Below are 23,983 nucleotides of genomic sequence, written 5' to 3'. Positions count from 1 at the left end.
CAGCATTCTCCACAGAGAGGATCCTGCAGAGGGCATCCTCACACATGGCCTTCAAGCCGTCCAGGCCATACCTGTCAGCAGCTGCCAGCAGACCAGAGGCCATGGAGTAGCTCTTGAGGTTTGGTGCCTTCCATGTGTAGATGAAGCCCATCATCTCCTGGAAGACTTGGGGATCCAAGTCATGAATCTCAACGAGGTTTTTTAGTCTCTCCTGCATTTCATGTTCAAACATGGCTCTGAAAACTGGAGAGCGAGCTGCTAGGATGGCCTTGTGAGCCCTGAATTCATGGCCACCCACCAATAGGGAGCAGTCTGTGAAGATGGAATTCTCCCAAAGCTTCCCTAGGTCATCTGCCAACACATGCCTTGGATCCTTGATTGCAGGTGTCATGTTCTGTCCAGGCATGCTGAAGATGGCTCCCGCTATGCTCACCTTGCAGCAGATGGTGAGCTGGTCTTCAGGGAGAAGTAAATGCTGATGGGAGAGGAGGAAATCTCGAAGGATGAACTCTTTGAATCCCCTGTGTTGGTATTGCCAAAAGCTTACAACACTGGGGTTCTTCCTACTTTGACATTTCTCTCCTTGGGAATTTATGATCCAGAACTCAAACTTTGCCCAAACTGGGCACACGGGACAGCTGAGCAATCCCAGGTCAACTGACAGGTAATCTTTGCTTTCTTTATCAACTCCATTTGGGTATACTCTCAAACACCATGCCACTTCCTCATTGTCCTCTAATGAGAACTCTGGGCTTCTAATCTCTTTCTGAATTCCATCCATGCAAAATGAGAAGTTGCTAATGGTCCACTCATAGCAGATGTTTTTTACACTGATCTGTGTGGAGCCCTTGGCTTCCATGTCCCCTGACATTTCTGTTGGCGGTAGTTTGGAGGTTAACATTGATCTGAAAAGAAGAACTAGCATTTATTGATTCTTCATCCTGATACATACAATTATATATACTCTTTAGATTTTATTTTAGATTTCTCCTAAATTCTTTCTCTCTGCTGTTTTTCTCTCTGTCTCTGTGTAACTGTCTCTGGTTCTCTGTGTCTCTCTTCCCCCCTCTCTGTCTTCTCTCTCTCTTTCTCTCTCTCTCTGAGTATATATCTGTGTGTGTTTATTGAACATACAGAATTAATTCCTTTATATAAATAGAAAGAGGATATATGAGAACAACATAAATTCAACTAATATAACAATGACTACAGTCAGTACTTACTTAGTCCACGAGGTTTGAAGTCTCAGGTTTTCTTCAGTATATGCTGGTATTCTGAAGTAGAGTCTAATGCCAGTGAAGAAATGGGCTTGCTAGTAAGATGAGAGCAGGCGGGCAAAGACACAAAGTCTCCTTCTTCATATGCTTATATAGGCCTCCAGTAGAAGGCGTGGCCCTATTAAGGGTGTGTCTTCACGTCTCAGCTTCTGGATTAAAGGTGTTTGTTTTACTGCCTGAAGACTCAGATTAAAGGTGTGTGATTTTCAACCCTAAGAATCTGTGTTTGAACTGGATCTATCTATTTCAATTTAAGCAAAACAAGCTTTTAAAAGATGATCCCTCCATTTTATATGTTACATGAGTCCACAGGTAGTCTAGACAAGAATAGCCATCACCAGGGTACTTTGCTTACTGATACTTCAGACTTCCATAAATGAAGGTATCATGTCAATATCTGCAAAGCTATTATTTACTCCTGTGCTGGCTTTTACACTGATTTCTGCCATAAACCTGATCAGGGAAGGGATGTTTTCCTTAACTGGTCAAGAGTCTGAGTGTTCACCAAATGGAGGGCATGTAGAAGAGCTCCTGTATGGTGGTCAGGAATCAGAGCCCCAAAACTCTGAAGATGTCTTTCTTCTTTCCTGTGTGTTATTCCAATCAGAAGCACAGACCTTGTGATCACTCCTCCCAATTTGGTCGGTGGTAGTCTTGTACTTCCCTCCTAGGAAATCCTTCTTCAGAGCCAATTAGAACAATGGTTCTGGAATATCATAAATGCTTCTCTTTCTGTATCTCTCTGTCTCTCTGTCTCTGTCTCTGTCTCTCTCTGTCTCTGTCTCTCTCTGTCTCTCTCTCTCTGTCTCTCTCTCTCTCTCTCTCTCTCTCTCTCTCTCTCTCTCTCTCTCTCTCTCTCTCTCTCTCTCTGTGTGTGTGTGTGTGTGTGTGTCTTTCTGGTTTTTTGAGACAGGGTTTCTCTGTGTAGCCCTGGCTGTCCTGGAACTCACTTTGTAGACCAGGCTGGCCTCAAACTCTGAAATCTGCCTGTCTCTGCCTCCCAAATGCTGGGATTAAAGGTGTGCGGCACCACTGCCTGGCTGGATTCTCCTTTTTTCAATTTTTATTTTATTAATTTTCATCTGAAATTCTGCCTCACTGCAGTGCTCCCCTCACAGTTTTTCAGCCCTCCCCCATCTCCTTTGCCTCTGAGAGGGTGCTCCCCATGCATTCCCCCTCCCTGGGGCATTAAGTCTCTATAGGATTAGGCACATCCTCTTCCACTGAGGCCAGACAAGGTATGCCTGTACTTCATTTGTGCTTGGGGCATCAGACAATTTCATGTATGCTCTCTGGTTAGTGGCTTAGTCTCTGGTGGCCCCCGAAAGTCCAGATTAGGTGATACTGGTCATTTTTTTTAGAGTTGCCATCTCCTTTAGTTCCTTTAATCCTTCGCCTAACTCATCCATAGGGTTCCCCTACTACAATCCAATGCTTAGCTGTAACTGCATTTCAGTTAGCTGTTGGTAGGTAGAGCCTCTGAGAGGACAGCCACGCTAGTCTCCTGTCTGCATGGAAAACATAGCATTAGTAGCGTATGTGTGTGTGTGTGTTCGGCCCAAACAGCATTACATGCAAATTTTCACTGCAAGTAATCAATGTTCTGGTTCAAGGATTCTGCTTTCTGAAACATCATAGGAGTGGCTCCTCCATGACCTCCAGAAGCTGGTAGATGGAGTAGATTGTCAGGTGAACCATCTCAAAACATTGGCTTCCAGCGTGGATTGCAGCAGAGTGAGTGAGCCAGGTTTTGTGTTCTGGCTTTTTGCCATTATTTATTTTTTTTTCAATTTTACTTAAGTATCTTCTTTATTTACATTTCAAATGTCCTCTTTGCTCAATGCCCCTCTGAAAACCTCTATTCCATCCCCTCCCTCTGCTCACTAACCCACCCACTCCAGCCTTCCTGACCTGGTAGGTGTACCCTGAGGCAATGAGCCTTCGAGGGTCCAAGGGTGTCTCCTCTCATTGATGTCTGTTCAGGCTGTCCTCTGTTACCCATGTGTCTGGAGTCATCGTTTCTTCCATGTGTACTCTCTCATTTGTGCTTAAGTCCCTGAGAACTCTGGGCTTACTGGTTGGTTCATATTGTTGCTCATCCTATGGGGTTGCAAACACCTTCAGCTCCTTGGGTCCTTTCTCTAGTTCCTCCATTGAAACCCTTTGCTCAGTTCAATGGTTAGCTGTGTGCATCCCCCTCTGTATTTGTCAGGCACTGGCAAAGCCTCTCAGAAGAGAGTTATATCTGGCTCCTGTCAGCAAGCACTTATTGGCATCCACAATAGTGCCTGGGTTTGTTAACTGCATATGGGATGGATCCACAGGTGGGGCAGTCTATGGATATCTATTCTTTTACTCTCTGCTCCACACTTTGTATTTCTTCCCATGGGTATTTTGTACCCCTTCTAAGAAGAATCAAAGTATCTACACTTTGGTCTTCTTTCTTCTTGAGCTTCATGTGGTCTGTGAATTGTATCTTGGGTATTCTGAGCTTCTAGGCTAATATCCACTTATCAGTGAGTTGGTCTTGAAGTCCTCTATCAGCCTCACGCAATGTGATTTTAAATTCAAATCTTGCTCTGTGGTATATTCAGTTATCCAGAACTTGCTGTGGTGGGAGAACTGGCTTCTGATGATGCTAAGTAGCCTTGGTTTTTGTTGGTAGGGTTCTTGTGCTTGCCTTTCACCATCTTGTTACTTTTGGTGTTACATAGTTCTGTTGTTTCTGTGTTTCTGACTGGAGCTTGTACCTCCTGTGGTCCTGTAAGCCTGTGTCAGAACTCCGGGAGCCCAGCTCTCTTCTGGTGGGACCTGTGCACAGAGGGCTGTGGAGCAGACCCAGCTCCATGGTACAGATAGCTCAACTGTTTTTTTTTTTTTTTTAAATAATTGCTCAACCTCTGTCATTGTTTTTTCTTTCATTTAATGTTTGTGTGTTTGTTTGTTTGTTTTAGATATTAATTTATTTATGAAGAATGACATCAATTCAAATAAACTTATTTTCCCAGAACAGCCCCACTGTGTATCCTAGGGTACCACTTCAGTTTAGGTTCTTCTGCCTCTGTCTCTTGAATATCATTTTCAGGGCACCTCTTTAGCTTCAGAGTTGATCTTTTGGGGAGTTATTTTTTCTTTCTTTTTTTATTTGATGTATTCTTTATTTACATTTCAAATTATTTCCCCCTTTCTGGGTCCACACTCCCCGCAAGTCTTATAAGCCCTATTCCCTCTCCCTGTTCCTCCAAGACAGGGTTTCTCTGCGTAGTCCTGGATGTCCTGGAACTCACTTTGTAGACCAGGCTGGCCTCAAACTCAGAAATCCGCTTGCCTCCTCCTCACAAGTGCTGGGATTAAAGGCGTGCTCCACCACCACCTGGCTAACATAAACTTAACTTCTGTTCCCCTCTGCATTGGTGGTCATTAGGCAGGGGGTGGTTTTGTAATCTGGGGGTACAGGTGTGTTGGTGGAATAACCTGGTCTTGTTGAGGGTGTAAATTGAAGATGCTGGTCTTATTGGAGATTGGCTTAGAGAGTGAAGCTAGGCTTAGGTTTTGTTGAGGGGCAACTTGGAAACTAATGCTAGGTGCCAGGATGTTAATTTGAACAGATTTTTAAAAATGGAGTCTGAACTTCAAAGATTTGACCATGCATCAGGAATATCTGCATTCTCTAGTCTTACTTTTTGGTGTTCAAGTTTCTGATCCTGGATAACTATTCTTGTTAGCTAAATTGTATCAATGAATAATGTGGATTTTGTAATTAATACACACCCCACAGAAAGCAGAAGCAAAGACAGCTGTTGATCTAGCTTTTATTAATTAGGCAGCATATTAAAAACAAACCTGCAGAGGGTTTAGAGGCTAGGGAAATGTGTTTGAGAGATTTAGTGATAGTGGCAGAGAGAGTATTTAATAAAAGAAGACTACAAAAGAGAAAAAAGTTAAGTGGCCAGAAGCAACAGACTCCAGACTCATCAAAAAGTCTGTTGGCAGTCAAGGAAAAACCAGAAGACTGCAGGAGGTGCCTAAAACAGATAGTTTCAGAGGAAGGAGGTAAGGGGGCCCTGAAGACCCTGAGGGGAAGTACAAAGTCTAAATGGAATAAAACACAGGAAAGTATAGAGCCATCTTCAGAGGTTTGGGGCTCTGATCCTGCCCACCATACAGGAGCTCTTCCAAATGCCTTACATTTTGTGAACACTCAGACTCCTGAGCAGTTAAGGAAAGCACCCCTTCCCTGATCATGTTTATGGTAGCAATCTGTAAGACCAGTGCATGTGTAAATAGTATCTGTGCAGAGATTTACATGATCTCTTTATTTATGCAAGATTGTCCCAAATAAGCAAAGTATATTATTTGGTGATGGTTATTCTTCTAGTCTGCACTTATTGTGGACATCCAAAAGTAGAAGGCATGCCTTTTCCTTTTTTTTTTTTTTTTTTTTTTTTTTGGCTTTTTTCAAGACAGGGTTTCTCTGTGTAGCCCTGGCTGTCCTGGAACTCACTTTGTAAACCAGGCTGGCCTCGAACTCAGAAATCTGCCTGCCTCTGCCTCCTAAGTGCTGGGATTAAAGGCATGTGCCAGCAGTGCCCAGCTAATTTTTTTTCTTAAGTTGAAGTATATAGATCCAGTTCTAATACAGATTCTTCTGGTCGAAAAACATATACATTTAATCTGAGAAAAACATATACCTTTAGTCCGAGTCTTGAGGCAGAAAAACACATACCCTTAATCCAGATCTTCAGACTAGAAGACACTCCCTTAACTAGGCCACACCTTCTACTGGAGCCCCACAATAAGCATTAAGAAGAAGGAAGCTTTTTTCTTTAGCTTCCTGCTCACATCTCAATAGCATGCCCATTCCTGGATGGAGCTAGAGAACATCATACTAAGTGAGGTAACCCAGACTCAAAAGGTGAATCATGGTATGCACTCACTAATAAGTGGATATTAACCTAGAAAATTGGAATACCCAAAACATAATCCACACATCAAATGAGGTACAAGAATAAAGGAGGAGTGGCCCCTTGGTTTGGAAAGACTCAATGAAGCACTATTTGGCAAAACCAGACCGGGGAAGTGGGAAGGGGTGGGTGGGAGGACAGGGGGAGAGAAGGGGGCTTATGGGACTTTCAGGGAGTGGGGGGATAGAAAAGAGGAAATCATTTGAAATGTAAATAAAAAATATTTCGAATAAAAAATATTTCTATGTTGATTGAAAGTGGAGTTATATTTTCTGGTAAAATTGAAGAAGTACATGAAAAACAAAAAAAAGAGCATGAGGGTGGAGTTCTCATTTTCCAACATTAAATTCCAAGGAAAAAGACCAAGGGTTTCTAATATTGGTAGGAGAGTGAGGGCTCTGTTCAAACATCCACAGCTGAGCTAGGCTGCTTGGACTACATGTTACTTCTCTGAAATAAACATCTCTGGAAACCACAGACTGATTTCAAAAGTTTTTTTCATCTTGTATTTTATTTGGTTAAGGTTTTGTCTACAGAGTTCTTTGTGGCCATGGAGACAAGAGGAGGGCCTCAGATCCTCTGATTCACCAGTTTCAGGTTGTGGAAAACTCTCCTATGTGTGCTGCGAACTTAGCTAGAGTTCTCTGAGAGAGCAGTAATTGCTTTTGAAGCCGAGTTCCCTGAACCTTGAATGTTTAAACAGAAACTCTTCATTGTCTTTCCTTCTCTGATGAGGAAGCAATCATGGTTGATTTCTCCTTGCCAATGGCCACAGTCATCTCTTCTGTTTAGTCCAAGGCAGAAGTGTTTCTCCAAAGAAACACAGTTGTTCTCTGCCTAGGACCCACTCTAAATTGAATCTCAGTTTCCAAAAATCAGACAAATTCAAACAGGAACATTAACATCATAGATGTCATGTAGAGTGTCCCAGACTGCAGTGCTGCCTATTGCACACCTACCATTTCAGTATGTATAATATATTGCAGGTGTTTTAAATCCTGAGCCACCATGCTGCCATTCCCCTGATAAAGTGCAAATGCTCCCTCAATACCATTGTCTAAGCAGAAGTCATTGGTAAAAAAGCTGGTTGTTGCTGTTGCAGAAGAGGTACAGGTCACAGCTGTCCATCTTCTGAGATCACTTTAGGCATTTAAATCATGGCTCCAAAGAAGGACACTGTGCAGAAGCCAGGGAGCAGAAGGCTTCAGCCACCAAGGGGGGATGTGACTCCACCAATGACTTCCACCCTGAGGTCTTAGAGACCTCATAGGCAAAATCTGTAATGAAATCCAGGGCCTGAGTCTTCAGCCACTGTGTGCTGTGGAGGTCAGCCAGGATGAGAGTGTTTGCAGCATTCTCCACAGAGAGGATCCTGCAGAGGGCATCCTCACACATGGCCTTCAAGCCGTCCAGGCCATACCTGTCAGCAGCTGCCAGCAGACCAGAGGCCATGGAGTAGCTCTTGAGGTTTGGTGCCTTCCATGTGTAGATGAAGCCCATCATCTCCTGGAAGACTTGGGGATCCAAGTCATGAATCTCAACGAGGTTTTTTAGTCTCTCCTGCATTTCATGTTCAAACATGGCTCTGAAAACTGGAGAGCGAGCTGCTAGGATGGCCTTGTGAGCCCTGAATTCATGGCCACCCACCAATAGGGAGCAGTCTGTGAAGATGGAATTCTCCCAAAGCTTCCCTAGGTCATCTGCCAACACATGCCTTGGATCCTTGATTGCAGGTGTCATGTTCTGTCCAGGCATGCTGAAGATGGCTCCCGCTATGCTCACCTTGCAGCAGATGGTGAGCTGGTCTTCAGGGAGAAGTAAATGCTGATGGGAGAGGAGGAAATCTCGAAGGATGAACTCTTTGAATCCCCTGTGTTGGTATTGCCAAAAGCTTACAACACTGGGGTTCTTCCTACTTTGAGATTTCTCTCCTTGGGAATTTATGATCCAGAACTCAAACTTTGCCCAAACTGGGCACACGGGACAGCTGAGCAATCCCAGGTCAACTGACAGGTAATCTTTGCTTTCTTTATCAACTCCATTTGGGTATACTCTCAAACACCATGCTGCTTCCTCATTGGCCTCTAATGAGAACTCTGGGCTTCTAATCTCTTTCTGAATTCCATCCATGCAAAATGAGAGTTGCTAATGGTCCACTCATAGCAGATGTTTTTTACACTGATCTGTGTGGAGCCCTTGGCTTCCATGTCCCCTGACATTTCTGTTGGCGGTAGTTTGGAGGTTAACATTGATCTGAAAAGAAGAACTAGCATTTATTGATTCTTCATCCTGATACATACAATTATATATACTCTTTAGATTTTATTTTAGATTTCTCCTAAATTCTTTCTCTCTGCTGTTTTTCTCTCTGTCTCTGTGTAACTGTCTCTGGTTCTCTGTGTCTCTCTTCCCCCCTCTCTGTCTTCTCTCTCTCTTTCTCTCTCTCTCTGAGTATATATCTGTGTGTGTTTATTGAACATACAGAATTAATTCCTTTATATAAATAGAAAGAGGATATATGAGAACAACATAAATTCAACTAATATAACAATGACTACAGTCAGTACTTACTTAGTCCACGAGGTTTGAAGTCTCAGGTTTTCTTCAGTATATGCTGGTATTCTGAAGTAGAGTCTAATGCCAGTGAAGAAATGGGCTTGCTAGTAAGATGAGAGCAGGCGGGCAAAGACACAAAGTCTCCTTCTTCATATGCTTATATAGGCCTCCAGTAGAAGGCGTGGCCCTATTAAGGGTGTGTCTTCACGTCTCAGCTTCTGGATTAAAGGTGTTTGTTTTACTGCCTGAAGACTCAGATTAAAGGTGTGTGATTTTCAACCCTAAGAATCTGTGTTTGAACTGGATCTATCTATTTCAATTTAAGCAAAACAAGCTTTTAAAAGATGATCCCTCCATTTTATATGTTACATGAGTCCACAGGTAGTCTAGACAAGAAGAGCCATCACCAGGGTACTTTGCTTACTGATACTTCAGACTTCCATAAATGAAGGTATCATGTCAATATCTGCAAAGCTATTATTTACTCCTGTGCTGGCTTTTACACTGATTTCTGCCATAAACCTGATCAGGGAAGGGATGTTTTCCTTAACTGGTCAAGAGTCTGAGTGTTCACCAAATGGAGGGCATGTAGAAGAGCTCCTGTATGGTGGTCAGGAATCAGAGCCCCAAAACTCTGAAGATGTCTTTCTTCTTTCCTGTGTGTTATTCCAATCAGAAGCACAGACCTTGTGATCACTCCTCCCAATTTGGTCGGTGGTAGTCTTGTACTTCCCTCCTAGGAAATCCTTCTTCAGAGCCAATTAGAACAATGGTTCTGGAATATCATAAATGCTTCTCTTTCTGTATCTCTCTGTCTCTCTGTCTCTGTCTCTGTCTCTCTCTGTCTCTGTCTCTCTCTGTCTCTCTCTCTCTGTCTCTCTGTCTCTCTCTCTCTCTCTCTCTCTCTCTCTCTCTCTCTCTCTCTCTCTGTGTGTGTGTGTGTGTGTCTTTCTGGTTTTTTGAGACAGGGTTTCTCTGTGTAGCCCTGGCTGTCCTGGAACTCACTTTGTAGACCAGGCTGGCCTCAAACTCTGAAATCTGCCTGTCTCTGCCTCCCAAATGCTGGGATTAAAGGTGTGCGGCACCACTGCCTGGCTGGATTCTCCTTTTTTCAATTTTTATTTTATTAATTTTCATCTGAAATTCTGCCTCACTGCAGTGCTCCCCTCACAGTTTTTCAGCCCTCCCCCATCTCCTTTGCCTCTGAGAGGGTGCTCCCCATGCATTCCCCCTCCCTGGGGCATTAAGTCTCTATAGGATTAGGCACATCCTCTTCCACTGAGGCCAGACAAGGTATGCCTGTACTTCATTTGTGCTTGGGGCATCAGACAATTTCATGTATGCTCTCTGGTTAGTGGCTTAGTCTCTGGTGGCCCCCGAAAGTCCAGATTAGGTGATACTGGTCATTTTTTTTAGAGTTGCCATCTCCTTTAGTTCCTTTAATCCTTCGCCTAACTCATCCATAGGGTTCCCCTACTACAATCCAATGCTTAGCTGTAACTGCATTTCAGTTAGCTGTTGGTAGGTAGAGCCTCTGAGAGGACAGCCATGCTAGTCTCCTGTCTGCATGGAAAACATAGCATTAGTAGCGTATGTGTGTGTGTGTTCGGCCCAAACAGCATTACATGCAAATTTTCACTGCAAGTAATCAATGTTCTGGTTCAAGGATTCTGCTTTCTGAAACATCATAGGAGTGGCTCCTCCATGACCTCCAGAAGCTGGTAGATGGAGTAGATTGTCAGGTGAACCATCTCAAAACATTGGCTTCCAGCGTGGATTGCAGCAGAGTGAGTGAGCCAGATTTTGTGTTCTGGCTTTTTGCCATTATTTATTTTTTTTTCAATTTTACTTAAATATCTTCTTTATTTACATTTCAAATGTCCTCTTTGCTCAATGCCCCTCTGAAAACCTCTATTCCATCCCCTCCCTCTGCTCACTAACCCACCCACTCCAGCCTTCCTGACCTGGTAGGTGTACCCTGAGGCAATGAGCCTTCAAGGGTCCAAGGGTGTCTCCTCTCATTGATGTCTGTTCAGGCTGTCCTCTGTTACCCATGTGTCTGGAGTCATCGTTTCTTCCATGTGTACTCTCTCATTTGTGCTTAAGTCCCTGAGAACTCTGGGCTTACTGGTTGGTTCATATTGTTGCTCATCCTATGGGGTTGCAAACACCTTCAGCTCCTTGGGTCCTTTCTCTAGTTCCTCCATTGAAACCCTTTGCTCAGTTCAATGGTTAGCTGTGTGCATCCCCCTCTGTATTTGTCAGGCACTGGCAAAGCCTCTCAGAAGAGAGTTATATCTGGCTCCTGTCAGCAAGCACTTATTGGCATCCACAATAGTGCCTGGGTTTGTTAACTGCATATGGGATGGATCCACAGGTGGGGCAGTCTATGGATATCTATTCTTTTACTCTCTGCTCCACACTTTGTATTTCTTCCCATGGGTATTTTGTACCCCTTCTAAGAAGAATCAAAGTATCTACACTTTGGTCTTCTTTCTTCTTGAGCTTCATGTGGTCTGTGAATTGTATCTTGGGTATTCTGAGCTTCTAGGCTAATATCCACTTATCAGTGAGTTGGTCTTGAAGTCCTCTATCAGCCTCACGCAATGTGATTTTAAATTCAAATCTTGCTCTGTGGTATATTCAGTTATCCAGAACTTGCTGTGGTGGGAGAACTGGCTTCTGATGATGCTAAGTAACCTTGGTTTTTGTTGGTAGGGTTCTTGTGCTTGCCTTTCACCATCTTGTTACTTTTGGTGTTACATAGTTCTGTTGTTTCTGTGTTTCTGACTGGAGCTTGTACCTCCTGTGGTCCTGTAAGCCTGTGTCAGAACTCCGGGAGCCCAGCTCTCTTCTGGTGGGACCTGTGCACAGAGGGCTGTGGAGCAGCCCCAGCTCCATGGTACAGATAGCTCAACTGTTTTTTTTTTTTAAATAATTGCTCAACCTCTGTCATTGTTTTTTCTTTCATTTAATGTTTGTGTGTTTGTTTGTTTGTTTTAGATATTAATTTATTTATGAAGAATGACATCAATTCAAATAAACTTATTTTCCCAGAACAGCCCCACTGTGTATCCTAGGGTACCAGTTCAGTTTAGGTTCTTCTGCCTCTGTCTCTTGAATATCATTTTCAGGGCACCTCTTTAGCTTCAGAGTTGATCTTTTGGGGAGTTATTTTTTCTTTCTTTTTTTATTTGATGTATTCTTTATTTACATTTCAAATTATTTCCCCCTTTCTGGGTCCACACTCCCCGCAAGTCTTATAAGCCCTATTCCCTCTCCCTGTTCCTCCAAGACAGGGTTTCTCTGCGTAGTCCTGGATGTCCTGGAACTCACTTTGTAGACCAGGCTGGCCTCAAACTCAGAAATCCGCTTGCCTCCTCCTCACAAGTGCTGGGATTAAAGGCGTGCTCCACCACCACCTGGCTAACATAAACTTAACTTCTGTTCCCCTCTGCATTGGTGGTCATTAGGCAGGGGGTGGTTTTGTAATCTGGGGGTACAGGTGTGTTGGTGGAATAACCTGGTCTTGTTGAGGGTGTAAATTGAAGATGCTGGTCTTATTGGAGATTGGCTTAGAGAGTGAAGCTAGGCTTAGGTTTTGTTGAGGGGCAACTTGGAAACTAATGCTAGGTGCCAGGATGTTAATTTGAACAGATTTTTAAAAATGGAGTCTGAACTTCAAAGATTTGACCATGCATCAGGAATATCTGCATTCTCTAGTCTTACTTTTTGGTGTTCAAGTTTCTGATCCTGGATAACTATTCTTGTTAGCTAAATTGTATCAATGAATAATGTGGATTTTGTAATTAATACACACCCCACAGAAAGCAGAAGCAAAGACAGCTGTTGATCTAGCTTTTATTAATTAGGCAGCATATTAAAAACAAACCTGCAGAGGGTTTAGAGGCTAGGGAAATGTGTTTGAGAGATTTAGTGATAGTGGCAGAGAGAGTATTTAATAAAAGAAGACTACAAAAGAGAAAAAAGTTAAGTGGCCAGAAGCAACAGACTCCAGACTCATCAAAAAGTCTGTTGGCAGTCAAGGAAAAACCAGAAGACTGCAGGAGGTGCCTAAAACAGATAGTTTCAGAGGAAGGAGGTAAGGGGGCCCTGAAGACCCTGAGGGGAAGTACAAAGTCTAAATGGAATAAAACACAGGAAAGTATAGAGCCATCTTCAGAGGTTTGGGGCTCTGATCCTGCCCACCATACAGGAGCTCTTCCAAATGCCTTACATTTTGTGAACACTCAGACTCCTGAGCAGTTAAGGAAAGCACCCCTTCCCTGATCATGTTTATGGTAGCAATCTGTAAGACCAGTGCATGTGTAAATAGTATCTGTGCAGAGATTTACATGATCTCTTTATTTATGCAAGATTGTCCCAAATAAGCAAAGTATATTATTTGGTGATGGTTATTCTTCTAGTCTGCACTTATTGTGGACATCCAAAAGTAGAAGGCATGCCTTTTCCTTTTTTTTTTTTTTTTTTTTTTGGCTTTTTTCAAGACAGGGTTTCTCTGTGTAGCCCTGGCTGTCCTGGAACTCACTTTGTAAACCAGGCTGGCCTCGAACTCAGAAATCTGCCTGCCTCTGCCTCCTAAGTGCTGGGATTAAAGGCATGTGCCAGCAGTGCCCAGCTAATTTTTTTTCTTAAGTTGAAGTATATAGATCCAGTTCTAATACAGATTCTTCTGGTCGAAAAACATATACATTTAATCTGAGAAAAACATATACCTTTAGTCTGAGTCTTGAGGCAGAAAAACACATACCCTTAATCCAGATCTTCAGACTAGAAGACACTCCCTTAACTAGGCCACACCTTCTACTGGAGCCCCACAATAAGCATTAAGAAGAAGGAAGCTTTTTTCTTTAGCTTCCTGCTCACATCTCAATAGCATGCCCATTCCTGGATGGAGCTAGAGAACATCATACTAAGTGAGGTAACCCAGACTCAAAAGGTGAATCATGGTATGCACTCACTAATAAGTGGATATTAACCTAGAAAATTGGAATACCCAAAACATAATCCACACATCAAATGAGGTACAAGAATAAAGGAGGAGTGGCCCCTTGGTTTGGAAAGACTCAATGAAGCACTATTTGGCAAAACCAGACCGGGGAAGTGGGAAGGGGTGGGTGGGAGGACAGGGGGAAGAGAAGGGGGCTTATGGGACTTTCAGGGAGTGGGGGGATAGAAAAGAGGAAATCATTTGAAATGTAAATAAAAAATATTTCGAATAAAAAATATTTCTATGTTGATTGAAAGTGGAGTTATATTTTCTGGTAAAATTGAAGAAGTACATGAAAAACAAAAAAAAGAGCATGAGGGTGGAGTTCTCATTTTCCAACATTAAATTCCAAGGAAAAAGACCAAGGGTTTCTAATATTGGTAGGAGAGTGAGGGCTCTGTTCAAACATCCACAGCTGAGCTAGGCTGCTTGGACTACATGTTACTTCTCTGAAATAAACATCTCTGGAAACCACAGACTGATTTCAAAAGTTTTTTTCATCTTGTATTTTATTTGGTTAAGGTTTTGTCTACAGAGTTCTTTGTGGCCATGGAGACAAGAGGAGGGCCTCAGATCCTCTGATTCACCAGTTTCAGGTTGTGGAAAACTCTCCTATGTGTGCTGCGAACTTAGCTAGAGTTCTCTGAGAGAGCAGTAATTGCTTTTGAAGCCGAGTTCCCTGAACCTTGGATGTTTAAACAGAAACTCTTCATTGTCTTTCCTTCTCTGATGAGGAAGCAATCATGGTTGATTTCTCCTTGCCAATGGCCACAGTCATCTCTTCTGTTTAGTCCAAGGCAGAAGTGTTTCTCCAAAGAAACACAGTTGTTCTCTGCCTAGGACCCACTCTAAATTGAATCTCAGTTTCCAAAAATCAGACAAATTCAAACAGGAACATTAACATCATAGATGTCATGTAGAGTGTCCCAGACTGCAGTGCTGCCTATTGCACACCTACCATTTCAGTATGTATAATATATTGCAGGTGTTTTAAATCCTGAGCCACCATGCTGCCATTCCCCTGATAAAGTGCAAATGCTCCCTCAATACCATTGTCTAAGCAGAAGTCATTGGTAAAAAAGCTGGTTGTTGCTGTTGCAGAAGAGGTACAGGTCACAGCTGTCCATCTTCTGAGATCACTTTAGGCATTTAAATCATGGCTCCAAAGAAGGACACTGTGCAGAAGCCAGGGAGCAGAAGGCTTCAGCCACCAAGGGGGGATGTGACTCCACCAATGACTTCCACCCTGAGGTCTTAGAGACCTCATAGGCAAAATCTGTAATGAAATCCAGGGCCTGAGTCTTCAGCCACTGTGTGCTGTGGAGGTCAGCCAGGATGAGAGTGTTTGCAGCATTCTCCACAGAGAGGATCCTGCAGAGGGCATCCTCACACATGGCCTTCAAGCCCTCCAGGCCATACCTGTCAGCAGCTGCCAGCAGACCAGAGGCCATGGAGTAGCTCTTGAGGTTTGGTGCCTTCCATGTGTAGATGAAGCCCATCATCTCCTGGAAGACTTGGGGATCCAAGTCATGAATCTCAACGAGGTTTTTTAGTCTCTCCTGCATTTCATGTTCAAACATGGCTCTGAAAACTGGAGAGCGAGCTGCTAGGATGGCCTTGTGAGCCCTGAATTCATGGCCACCCACCAATAGGGAGCAGTCTGTGAAGATGGAATTCTCCCAAAGCTTCCCTAGGTCATCTGCCAACACATGCCTTGGATCCTTGATTGCAGGTGTCATGTTCTGTGCAGGCATGCTGAAGATGGCTCCCGCTATGCTCACCTTGCAGCAGATGGTGAGCTGGTCTTCAGGGAGAAGTAAATGCTGATGGGAGAGGAGGAAATCTCGAAGGATGAACTCTTTGAATCCCCTGTGTTGGTCTTGCCAAAAGCTTGCAACACTGGGGTTCTTCCTACTTTGACATTTCTCTCCTTGGGAATTTATGATCCAGAACTCAAACTTTGCCCAAACTGGGCACACGGGACAGCTGAGCAATCCCAGGTCAACTGACAGGTAATCTTTGCTTTCTTTATCAACTCCATTTGGGTATACTCTCAAACACCATGCTGCTTCCTCATTGGCCTCTAATGAGAACTCTGGGCTTCTAATCTCTTTCTGAATTCCATCCATGCAAAATGAGAAGTTGCTAATGGTCCACTCACAGCAGATGTTTTTTACACTGATCTGTGTGGAGCCCCAGCTCTTGGCTTCCATGTCCCCTGACATTTCTGTTGGTGGTAGTTTGGAGGTTAACATTGATCTGAAAAGAAGAACTAGCATTTATTGACTCTTCATCCTGATACATACAATTATATATACTCTTTAGATTTTATTTTAGATTTCTCCTAAATTCTTTCTCTCTGCTGTTTTTCTCTCTCTGTCTCTGTGTAACTGTCTCTGGTTCTCTGTGTCTCTCTTCCCCCCTCTCTGTCTTCTCTCTCTCTTTCTCTCTCTCTCTGAGTGTATATCTGTGTGTGTTTATTGAACATACAGAATTAATTCCTTTATATAAGTAGAAAGAGGATATATGAGAATAACATAAATTCAACTAATATAACAATGACTACAGTCAGTACTTACTTAATCCACGAGGTTTGAAGTCTCAGGTTTTCTTCAGTATATGCTGGTATTCTGAAGTAGAGTCTAATGCCAGTGAGGAAATGGGCTCGCTAGTAAGATGAGAGCAGGCAGGCAAAGACACAAAGTCTCCTTCTTCATATGCTTATATAGGCCTCCAGTAGAAGGCGTGGCCCTATTAAGGATGTGTCTTCAAGTCTCAACTTCTGGATTCAAGGTGTTTGTTTTACTGCCTGAAGACTTAGATTAAAGGTGTGTGATTTTCAACCCTAAGAATCTGTGTCTGAACTGGATCTATCTATTTCAATTTAAGCAAAACAAGCTTTTAAAAGATGACCCCTCCAGTTTATATGTTACATGAGTCTACAGGTAGTCTAGACAAGAAGAGCCATCACCAGGGTACTTTGCTTACTGATACTTCAGACTTCCATAAATGAAGGTATCATGTCAATATCTGCAAAGCTATTATTTACTCCTGTGCTGGTTTTTACACTGATTTCTGCCATAAACCTGATCAGGGAAGGGATGTTTTCCTTAACTGGTCAAGAGTCTGAGTGTTCACCAAATGGAGGGCATGTAGAAGAGCTCCTGTATGGTGGTCAGGAATCAGAGCCCCAAAACTCTGAAGATGTCTTTCTTCTTTCCTGTGTGTTATTCCAATCAGAAGCACAGACCTTGTGATCACTCCTCCCAATTTGGTCGGTGGTAGTCTTGTACTTCCCTCCTAGGAAATCCTTCTTCAGAGCCAATTAGAACAATGGTTCTGGAATATCATAAATGCTTCTCTTTCTGTTTCTCTCTGTCTCTCTGTCTCTCTGTCTCTCTCTGTCTCTCTCTCTCTCTCTCTCTCTCTCTCTCTCTCTGTGTGTGTCTTTCTGGTTTTTTGAGACAGGGTTTCTCTGTGTAGCCCTGGCTGTCCTGGAACTCACTTTGTAGACCAGGCTGGCCTCAAACTCTGAAATCTGCCTGTCTCTGCCTCCCAAATGCTGGGATTAAAGGTGTGTGGCACCACTGCCTGGCTGGATTATCCTTTTTTCAATTTTTATTTTATTAATTTTCATCTGAAATTCTGCCTCACTGCAGTGCTCCCCTCACAGTTTTTCAGCCCTCCCCCATCTTCTATGCCTCTGAGAGGGTGCTCCCCATGCATTCCCCCTCCCTGGGGCATTAAGTCTCTATAGGATTAGGCACATCCTCTTCCACTGAGGCCAGACAATGTATGCCTGTACTTCATTTGTGCTTGGGGCATCAGACAAGTTCATGTATGCTCTCTGGTTGGTGGCTTAGTCTCTGGTGGCCCCGAAAGTCCAGATTAGGTGATACTGGTCATTTTTTTTAGAGTTGCCATCTCCTTTAGTTCCTTTAATCCTTCGCCTAACTCATCCATAGGGTTCCCCTACTACAATCCAATGCTTAGCTGTAACTGCATTTCAGTTAGCTGTTGGTAGGTAGAGCCTCTGAGAGGACAGCCATGCTAGTCTCCTGTCTGCATGGAAAACATAGCATTAGTAGCGTATGTGTGTGTGTGTGTGTGTTCGGCCCAAACAGCATTACATGCAAATTTTCACTGCAAGTAATCAATGTTCTGGTTCAAGGATTCTGCTTTCTGAAACATCATAGGAGGGCTCCTCCATGACCTCCAGAAGCTGGTAGATGGAGTAGATTGTCAGGTGAACCCTCTCAAAACATTGGCTTCCAGCATGGATTGCAGCAGAGTGAGTGAGCCAGGTTTTGTGTTCTGGCTTTTTGCCATTATTTATTTTTTTTCAATTTTACTTAAATATCTTCTTTATTTACATTTCAAATGTCCTCTTTGCTCAATGCCCCTCTGAAAACCTCTATTCCATCACCTCCCTCTGCTCACTAACCCACCCACTCCAGCCTTCCTGACCTGGTAGGTGTACCCTGAGGCAATGAGCCTTCAAGGGTCCAAGGGTCTCTCCTCTCATTGATGTCTGTTCAGGCTGTCCTCTGTTACCCATGTGTCTGGAGTCATCGTTTCTTCCATGTGTACTCTCTCATTTGTGCTTAAGTCCCTGAGAACTCTGGGCTTACTGGTTGGTTCATATTGTTGCTCATCCTATGGGGTTGCAAACACCTTCAGCTCCTTGGGTCCTTTCTCTAGTTCCTCCATTGAAACCCTTTGCTCAGTTCAATGGTTAGCTGTGTGCATCCCCCTCTGTATTTGTCAGGCACTGGCAAAGCCTCTCAGAAGAGAGTTATATCTGGCTCCTGTCAGCAAGCACTTATTGGCATCCACAATAGTGCCTGGGTTTGTTAACTGCATATGGGATGGATCCACAGGTGGGGCAGTCTATGGATATCTATTCTTTTACTCTCTGCTCCACACTTTGTATTTCTTCCCATGGGTATTTTGTACCCCTTCTAAGAAGAATCAAAGTATCTACACTTTGGTCTTCTTTCTTCTTGAGCTTCATGTGGTCTGTGAATTGTATCTTGGGTATTCTGAGCTTCTAGGCTAATATCCACTTATCAGTGAGTTGGTCTTGAAGTCCTCTATCAGCCTCACGCAATGTGATTTTAAATTCAAATCTTGCTCTGTGGTATATTCAGTTATCCAGAACTTGCTGTGGTGGGAGAACTGGCTTCTGATGATGCTAAGTAGCCTTGGTTTTTGTTGGTAGGGTTCTTGTGCTTGCCTTTCACCATCTTGTTACTTTTGGTGTTACATAGTTCTGTTGTTTCTGTGTTTCTGACTGGAGCTTGTACCTCCTGTGGTCCTGTAAGCCTGTGTCAGAACTCCGGGAGCCCAGCTCTCTTCTGGTGGGACCTGTGCACAGAGGGCTGTGGAGCAGCCCCAGCTCCATGGTACAGATAGCTCAACTGTTTTTTTTTTTTTTAATAATTGCTCAACCTCTGTCATTGTTTTTTCTTTCATTTAATGTTTGTGTGTTTGTTTGTTTGTTTTAGATATTAATTTATTTATGAAGAATGACATCAATTCAAATAAACTTATTTTCCCAGAACAGTCCCACTGTGTATCCTAGGGTACCAGTTCAGTTTAGGTTCTTCTGCCTCTGTCTCTTGAATATCATTTTCAGGGCACCTCTTTAGCTTCAGAGTTGATCTTTTGGGGAGTTATTTTTTCTTTCTTTTTTTATTTGATGTATTCTTTATTTACATTTCAAATTATTTCCCCTTCTCTGGGTCCACACTCCCCGCATGTCTTATAAGCCCTATTCCCTCTCCCTGTTCCTCCAAGACAGGGTTTCTCTGCGTAGTCCTGGATGTCCTGGAACTCACTTTGTAGACCAGGCTGGCCTCAAACTCAGAAATCTGCTTGCCTCCTCCTCACAAGTGCTGGGATTAAAGGCGTGCTCCACCACCACCTGGCTAACATAAACTTAACTTCTGTTCTCCTCTGCATTGGTGGTCATTAGGCAGGGGGTGGTTTTGTAATCTGGGGGTACAGGTGTGTTGGTGGAATAACCTGGTCTTGTTGAGGGTGTAAATTGAAGATGCTGGTCTTATTGGAGATTGGCTTAGAGAGTGAAGCTAGGCTTAGGTTTTGTTGAGGGGCAACTTGGAAACTAATGCTAGGTGCCAGGATGTTAATTTGAACAGATTTTTAAAAATGGAGTCTGAACTTCAAAGATTTGACCATGCATCAGGAATATCTGCATTCTCTAGTCTTACTTTTTGGTGTTCAAGTTTCTGATCCTGGATAACTATTCTTGTTAGCTAAATTGTATCAATGAATAATGTGGATTTTGTAATTAATACACACCCCACAGAAAGCAGAAGCAAAGACAGCTGTTGATCTAGCTTTTATTAATTAGGCAGCATATTAAAAACAAACCTGCAGAGGGTGTAGAGGTTAGGGAAATGTGTTTGAGAGATTTAGTGATAGTGGCAGAGAGAGTATTTAATAAAAGAAGACTACAAAAGAGAAAAAAGTTAAGTGGCCAGAAGCAACAGACTCCAGACTCATCAAAAAGTCTGTTGGCAGTCAAGGAAAAACCAGAAGACTGCAGGAGGTGCCTAAAACAGATAGTTTCAGAGGAAGGAGGTAAGGGGGCCCTGAAGACCCTGAGGGGAAGTACAAAGTCTAAATGGAATAAAACACAGGAAAGTATAGAGCCATCTTCAGAGGTTTGGGGCTCTGATCCTGCCCACCATACAGGAGCTCTTCCAAATGCCTTACATTTTGTGAACACTCAGACTCCTGAGCAGTTAAGGAAAGCACCCCTTCCCTGATCATGTTTATGGTAGCAATCTGTAAGACCAGTGCATGTGTAAATAGTATCTGTGCAGAGATTTACATGATCTCTTTATTTATGCAAGATTGTCCCAAATAAGCAAAGTATATTATTTGGTGATGGTTATTCTTCTAGTCTGCACTTATTGTGGACATCCAAAAGTAGAAGGCATGCCTTTTCCTTTTTTTTTTTTTTTTTTTTTTTGGCTTTTTTCAAGACAGGGTTTCTCTGTGTAGCCCTGGCTGTCCTGGAACTCACTTTGTAAACCAGGCTGGCCTCGAACTCAGAAATCTGCCTGCCTCTGCCTCCTAAGTGCTGGGATTAAAGGCATGTGCCAGCAGTGCCCAGCTAATTTTTTTTCTTAAGTTGAAGTATATAGATCCAGTTCTAATACAGATTCTTCTGGTCGAAAAACATATACATTTAATCTGAGAAAAACATATACCTTTAGTCTGAGTCTTGAGGCAGAAAAACACATACCCTTAATCCAGATCTTCAGACTAGAAGACACTCCCTTAACTAGGCCACACCTTCTACTGGAGCCCCACAATAAGCATTAAGAAGAAGGAAGCTTTTTTCTTTAGCTTCCTGCTCACATCTCAATAGCATGCCCATTCCTGGATGGAGCTAGAGAACATCATACTAAGTGAGGTAACCCAGACTCAAAAGGTGAATCATGGTATGCACTCACTAATAAGTGGATATTAACCTAGAAAATTGGAATACCCAAAACATAATCCACACATCAAATGAGGTACAAGAATAAAGGAGGAGTGGCCCCTTGGTTTGGAAAGACTCAATGAAGCACTATTTGGCAAAACCAGACCAGGGAAGTGGGAAGGGGTGGGTGGGAGGACAGGGGGAAGAGAAGGGGGCTTATGGGACTTTCAGGGAGTGGGGGGATAGAAAAGAGGAAATCATTTGAAATGTAAATAAAAAATATTTCGAATAAAAATATTTCTATGTTGATTGAAAGTGGAGTTATATTTTCTGGTAAAATTGAAGAAGTACATGAAAAACAAAAAAAAGAGCATGAGGGTGGAGTTCTCATTTTCCAACATTAAATTCCAAGGAAAAAGACCAAGGGTTTCTAATATTGGTAGGAGAGTGAGGGCTCTGTTCAAACATCCACAGCTGAGCTAGGCTGCTTGGACTACATGTTACTTCTCTGAAATAAACATCTCTGGAAACCACAGACTGATTTCAAAAGTTTTTTTCATCTTGTATTTTATTTGGTTAAGGTTTTGTCTACAGAGTTCTTTGTGGCCATGGAGACAAGAGGAGGGCCTCAGATCCTCTGATTCACCAGTTTCAGGTTGTGGAAAACTCTCCTATGTGTGCTGCGAACTTAGCTAGAGTTCTCTGAGAGAGCAGTAATTGCTTTTGAAGCCGAGTTCCCTGAACCTTGAATGTTTAAACAGAAACTCTTCATTGTCTTTCCTTCTCTGATGAGGAAGCAATCATGGTTGATTTCTCCTTGCCAATGGCCACAGTCATCTCTTCTGTTTAGTCCAAGGCAGAAGTGTTTCTCCAAAGAAACACAGTTGTTCTCTGCCTAGGACCCACTCTAAATTGAATCTCAGTTTCCAAAAATCAGACAAATTCAAACAGGAACATTAACATCATAGATGTCATGTAGAGTGTCCCAGACTGCAGTGCTGCCTATTGCACACCTACCATTTCAGTATGTATAATATATTGCAGGTGTTTTAAATCCTGAGCCACCATGCTGCCATTCCCCTGATAAAGTGCAAATGCTCCCTCAATACCATTGTCTAAGCAGAAGTCATTGGTAAAAAAGCTGGTTGTTGCTGTTGCAGAAGAGGTACAGGTCACAGCTGTCCATCTTCTGAGATCACTTTAGGCATTTAAATCATGGCTCCAAAGAAGGACACTGTGCAGAAGCCAGGGAGCAGAAGGCTTCAGCCACCAAGGGGGGATGTGACTCCACCAATGACTTCCACCCTGAGGTCTTAGAGACCTCATAGGCAAAATCTGTAATGAAATCCAGGGCCTGAGTCTTCAGCCACTGTGTGCTGTGGAGGTCAGCCAGGATGAGAATGTTTGCAGCATTCTCCACAGAGAGGATCCTGCAGAGGGCATCCTCACACATGGCCTTCAAGCCCTCCAGGCCATACCTGTCAGCAGCTGCCAGCACACCAGAGGCCATGGAGTAGCTCTTGAGGTTTGGTGCCTTCCATGTGTAGATGAAGCCCATCATCTCCTGGAAGACTTGGGGATCCAAGTCATGATTCTCAACGAGGTTTTTTAGTCTCTCCTGCATTTCATGTTCAAACATGGCTCTGAAAACTGGAGAGCGAGCTGCTAGGATGGCCTTGTGAGCCCTGAATTCATGGCCACCTACCAATAGGGAGCAGTCTGTGAAGATGGAATTCTCCCAAAGCTTCCCTAGGTCATCTGCCAACACATGCCTTGGATCCTTGATTGCAGGTGTCATGTTCTGTCCAGGCATGCTGAAGATGGCTCCCGCTATGCTCACCTTGCAGCAGATGGTGAGCTGGTCTTCAGGGAGAAGTAAATGCTGATGGGAGAGGAGGAAATCTCGAAGGATGAACTCTTTGAATCCCCTGTGTTGGTCTTGCCAAAAGCTTGCAACACTGGGGTTCTTCCTACTTTGACATTTCTCTCCTTGGGAATTTATGATCCAGAACTCAAACTTTGCCCAAACTGGGCACACGGGACAGCTGAGCAATCCCAGGTCAACTGACAGGTAATCTTTGCTTTCTTTATCAACTCCATTTGGGTATACTCTCAAACACCATGCTGCTTCCTCATTGGCCTCTAATGAGAACTCTGGGCTTCTAATCTCTTTCTGAATTCCATCCATGCAAAATGAGAAGTTGCTAATGGTCCACTCACAGCAGATGTTTTTTACACTGATCTGTGTGGAGCCCCAGCTCTTGGCTTCCATGACTCTGACATTTCTGTTGGTGGTAGTTTGGAGGTTAACATTGATCTGAAAAGAAGAACTAGCATTTATTGACTCTTCATCCTGATACATACAATTATATATACTCTTTAGATTTTATTTTAGATTTCTCCTAAATTCTTTCTCTCTGCTGTTTTTCTCTCTCTGTCTCTGTGTAACTGTCTCTGGTTCTCTGTGTCTCTCTTCCCCCCTCTCTGTCTTCTCTCTCTCTTTCTCTCTCTCTCTGAGTATATATCTGTGTGTGTTTATTGAACATACAGAATTAATTCCTTTATATAAGTAGAAAGAGGATATATAAGAATAACATAAATTCAACTAATATAACAATGACTACAGTCAGTACTTACTTAGTCCACGAGGTTTGAAGTCTCAGGTTTTCTTCAGTATATGCTGGTGTTCTGAAGTAGAGTCTAATGCCAGTGAAGAAAT

The 23,983-nt window shown here is 43.1% G+C and overlaps 3 protein-coding genes across 3 annotated transcripts in view; all 3 read right to left on the bottom strand.

Annotated features, from left to right (window-relative positions):
* The window catches only part of LOC127683631 (TD and POZ domain-containing protein 1-like), an 8,620-nt gene extending 7,749 nt beyond the window's left edge, over positions 1-871 (bottom strand). Inside the window, exon 1 of the mRNA XM_052180939.1 lies at positions 80-871. Within this exon, the coding sequence (XP_052036899.1) occupies positions 80-871 (792 nt within the window). The remainder of the gene's footprint in view (positions 1-79) is intronic.
* A 14,091-nt stretch (positions 872-14,962) lies between these two features.
* LOC127682253 (TD and POZ domain-containing protein 1-like) lies at positions 14,963-16,033 on the bottom strand. The gene has a single exon (XM_052178631.1). It carries the CDS (start codon positions 16,031-16,033, stop codon positions 14,963-14,965), a length of 1,071 nt encoding a protein of 356 aa, XP_052034591.1.
* Positions 16,034-22,477: 6,444 nt separating this feature from the next.
* On the bottom strand, positions 22,478-23,536 carry LOC127682252 (TD and POZ domain-containing protein 1-like). The gene has a single exon (XM_052178630.1). It carries the CDS (start codon positions 23,534-23,536, stop codon positions 22,478-22,480), a length of 1,059 nt encoding a protein of 352 aa, XP_052034590.1.
* Positions 23,537-23,983: the final 447 nt, after the last annotated feature.

Source organism: Apodemus sylvaticus, chromosome 4, assembly GCF_947179515.1.
Source record: "Apodemus sylvaticus chromosome 4, mApoSyl1.1, whole genome shotgun sequence".
Taxonomy (NCBI): Eukaryota; Metazoa; Chordata; class Mammalia; order Rodentia; family Muridae; genus Apodemus; species Apodemus sylvaticus.
Note: the sequence above shows the minus strand (reverse complement) of the source record. Positions and strands in the feature narration are given on the sequence as shown.

What these genes read in the sequence shown, in the direction of transcription:
- LOC127682253 (XM_052178631.1), bottom strand. Translation starts at nt 16,033, where the DNA reads ATGTCAGGGGACATGGAAGCCAAGAGCTGGGGCTCCACACAGATCAGT.
- LOC127682252 (XM_052178630.1), bottom strand. Translation starts at nt 23,536, where the DNA reads ATGGAAGCCAAGAGCTGGGGCTCCACACAGATCAGTGTAAAAAACATC.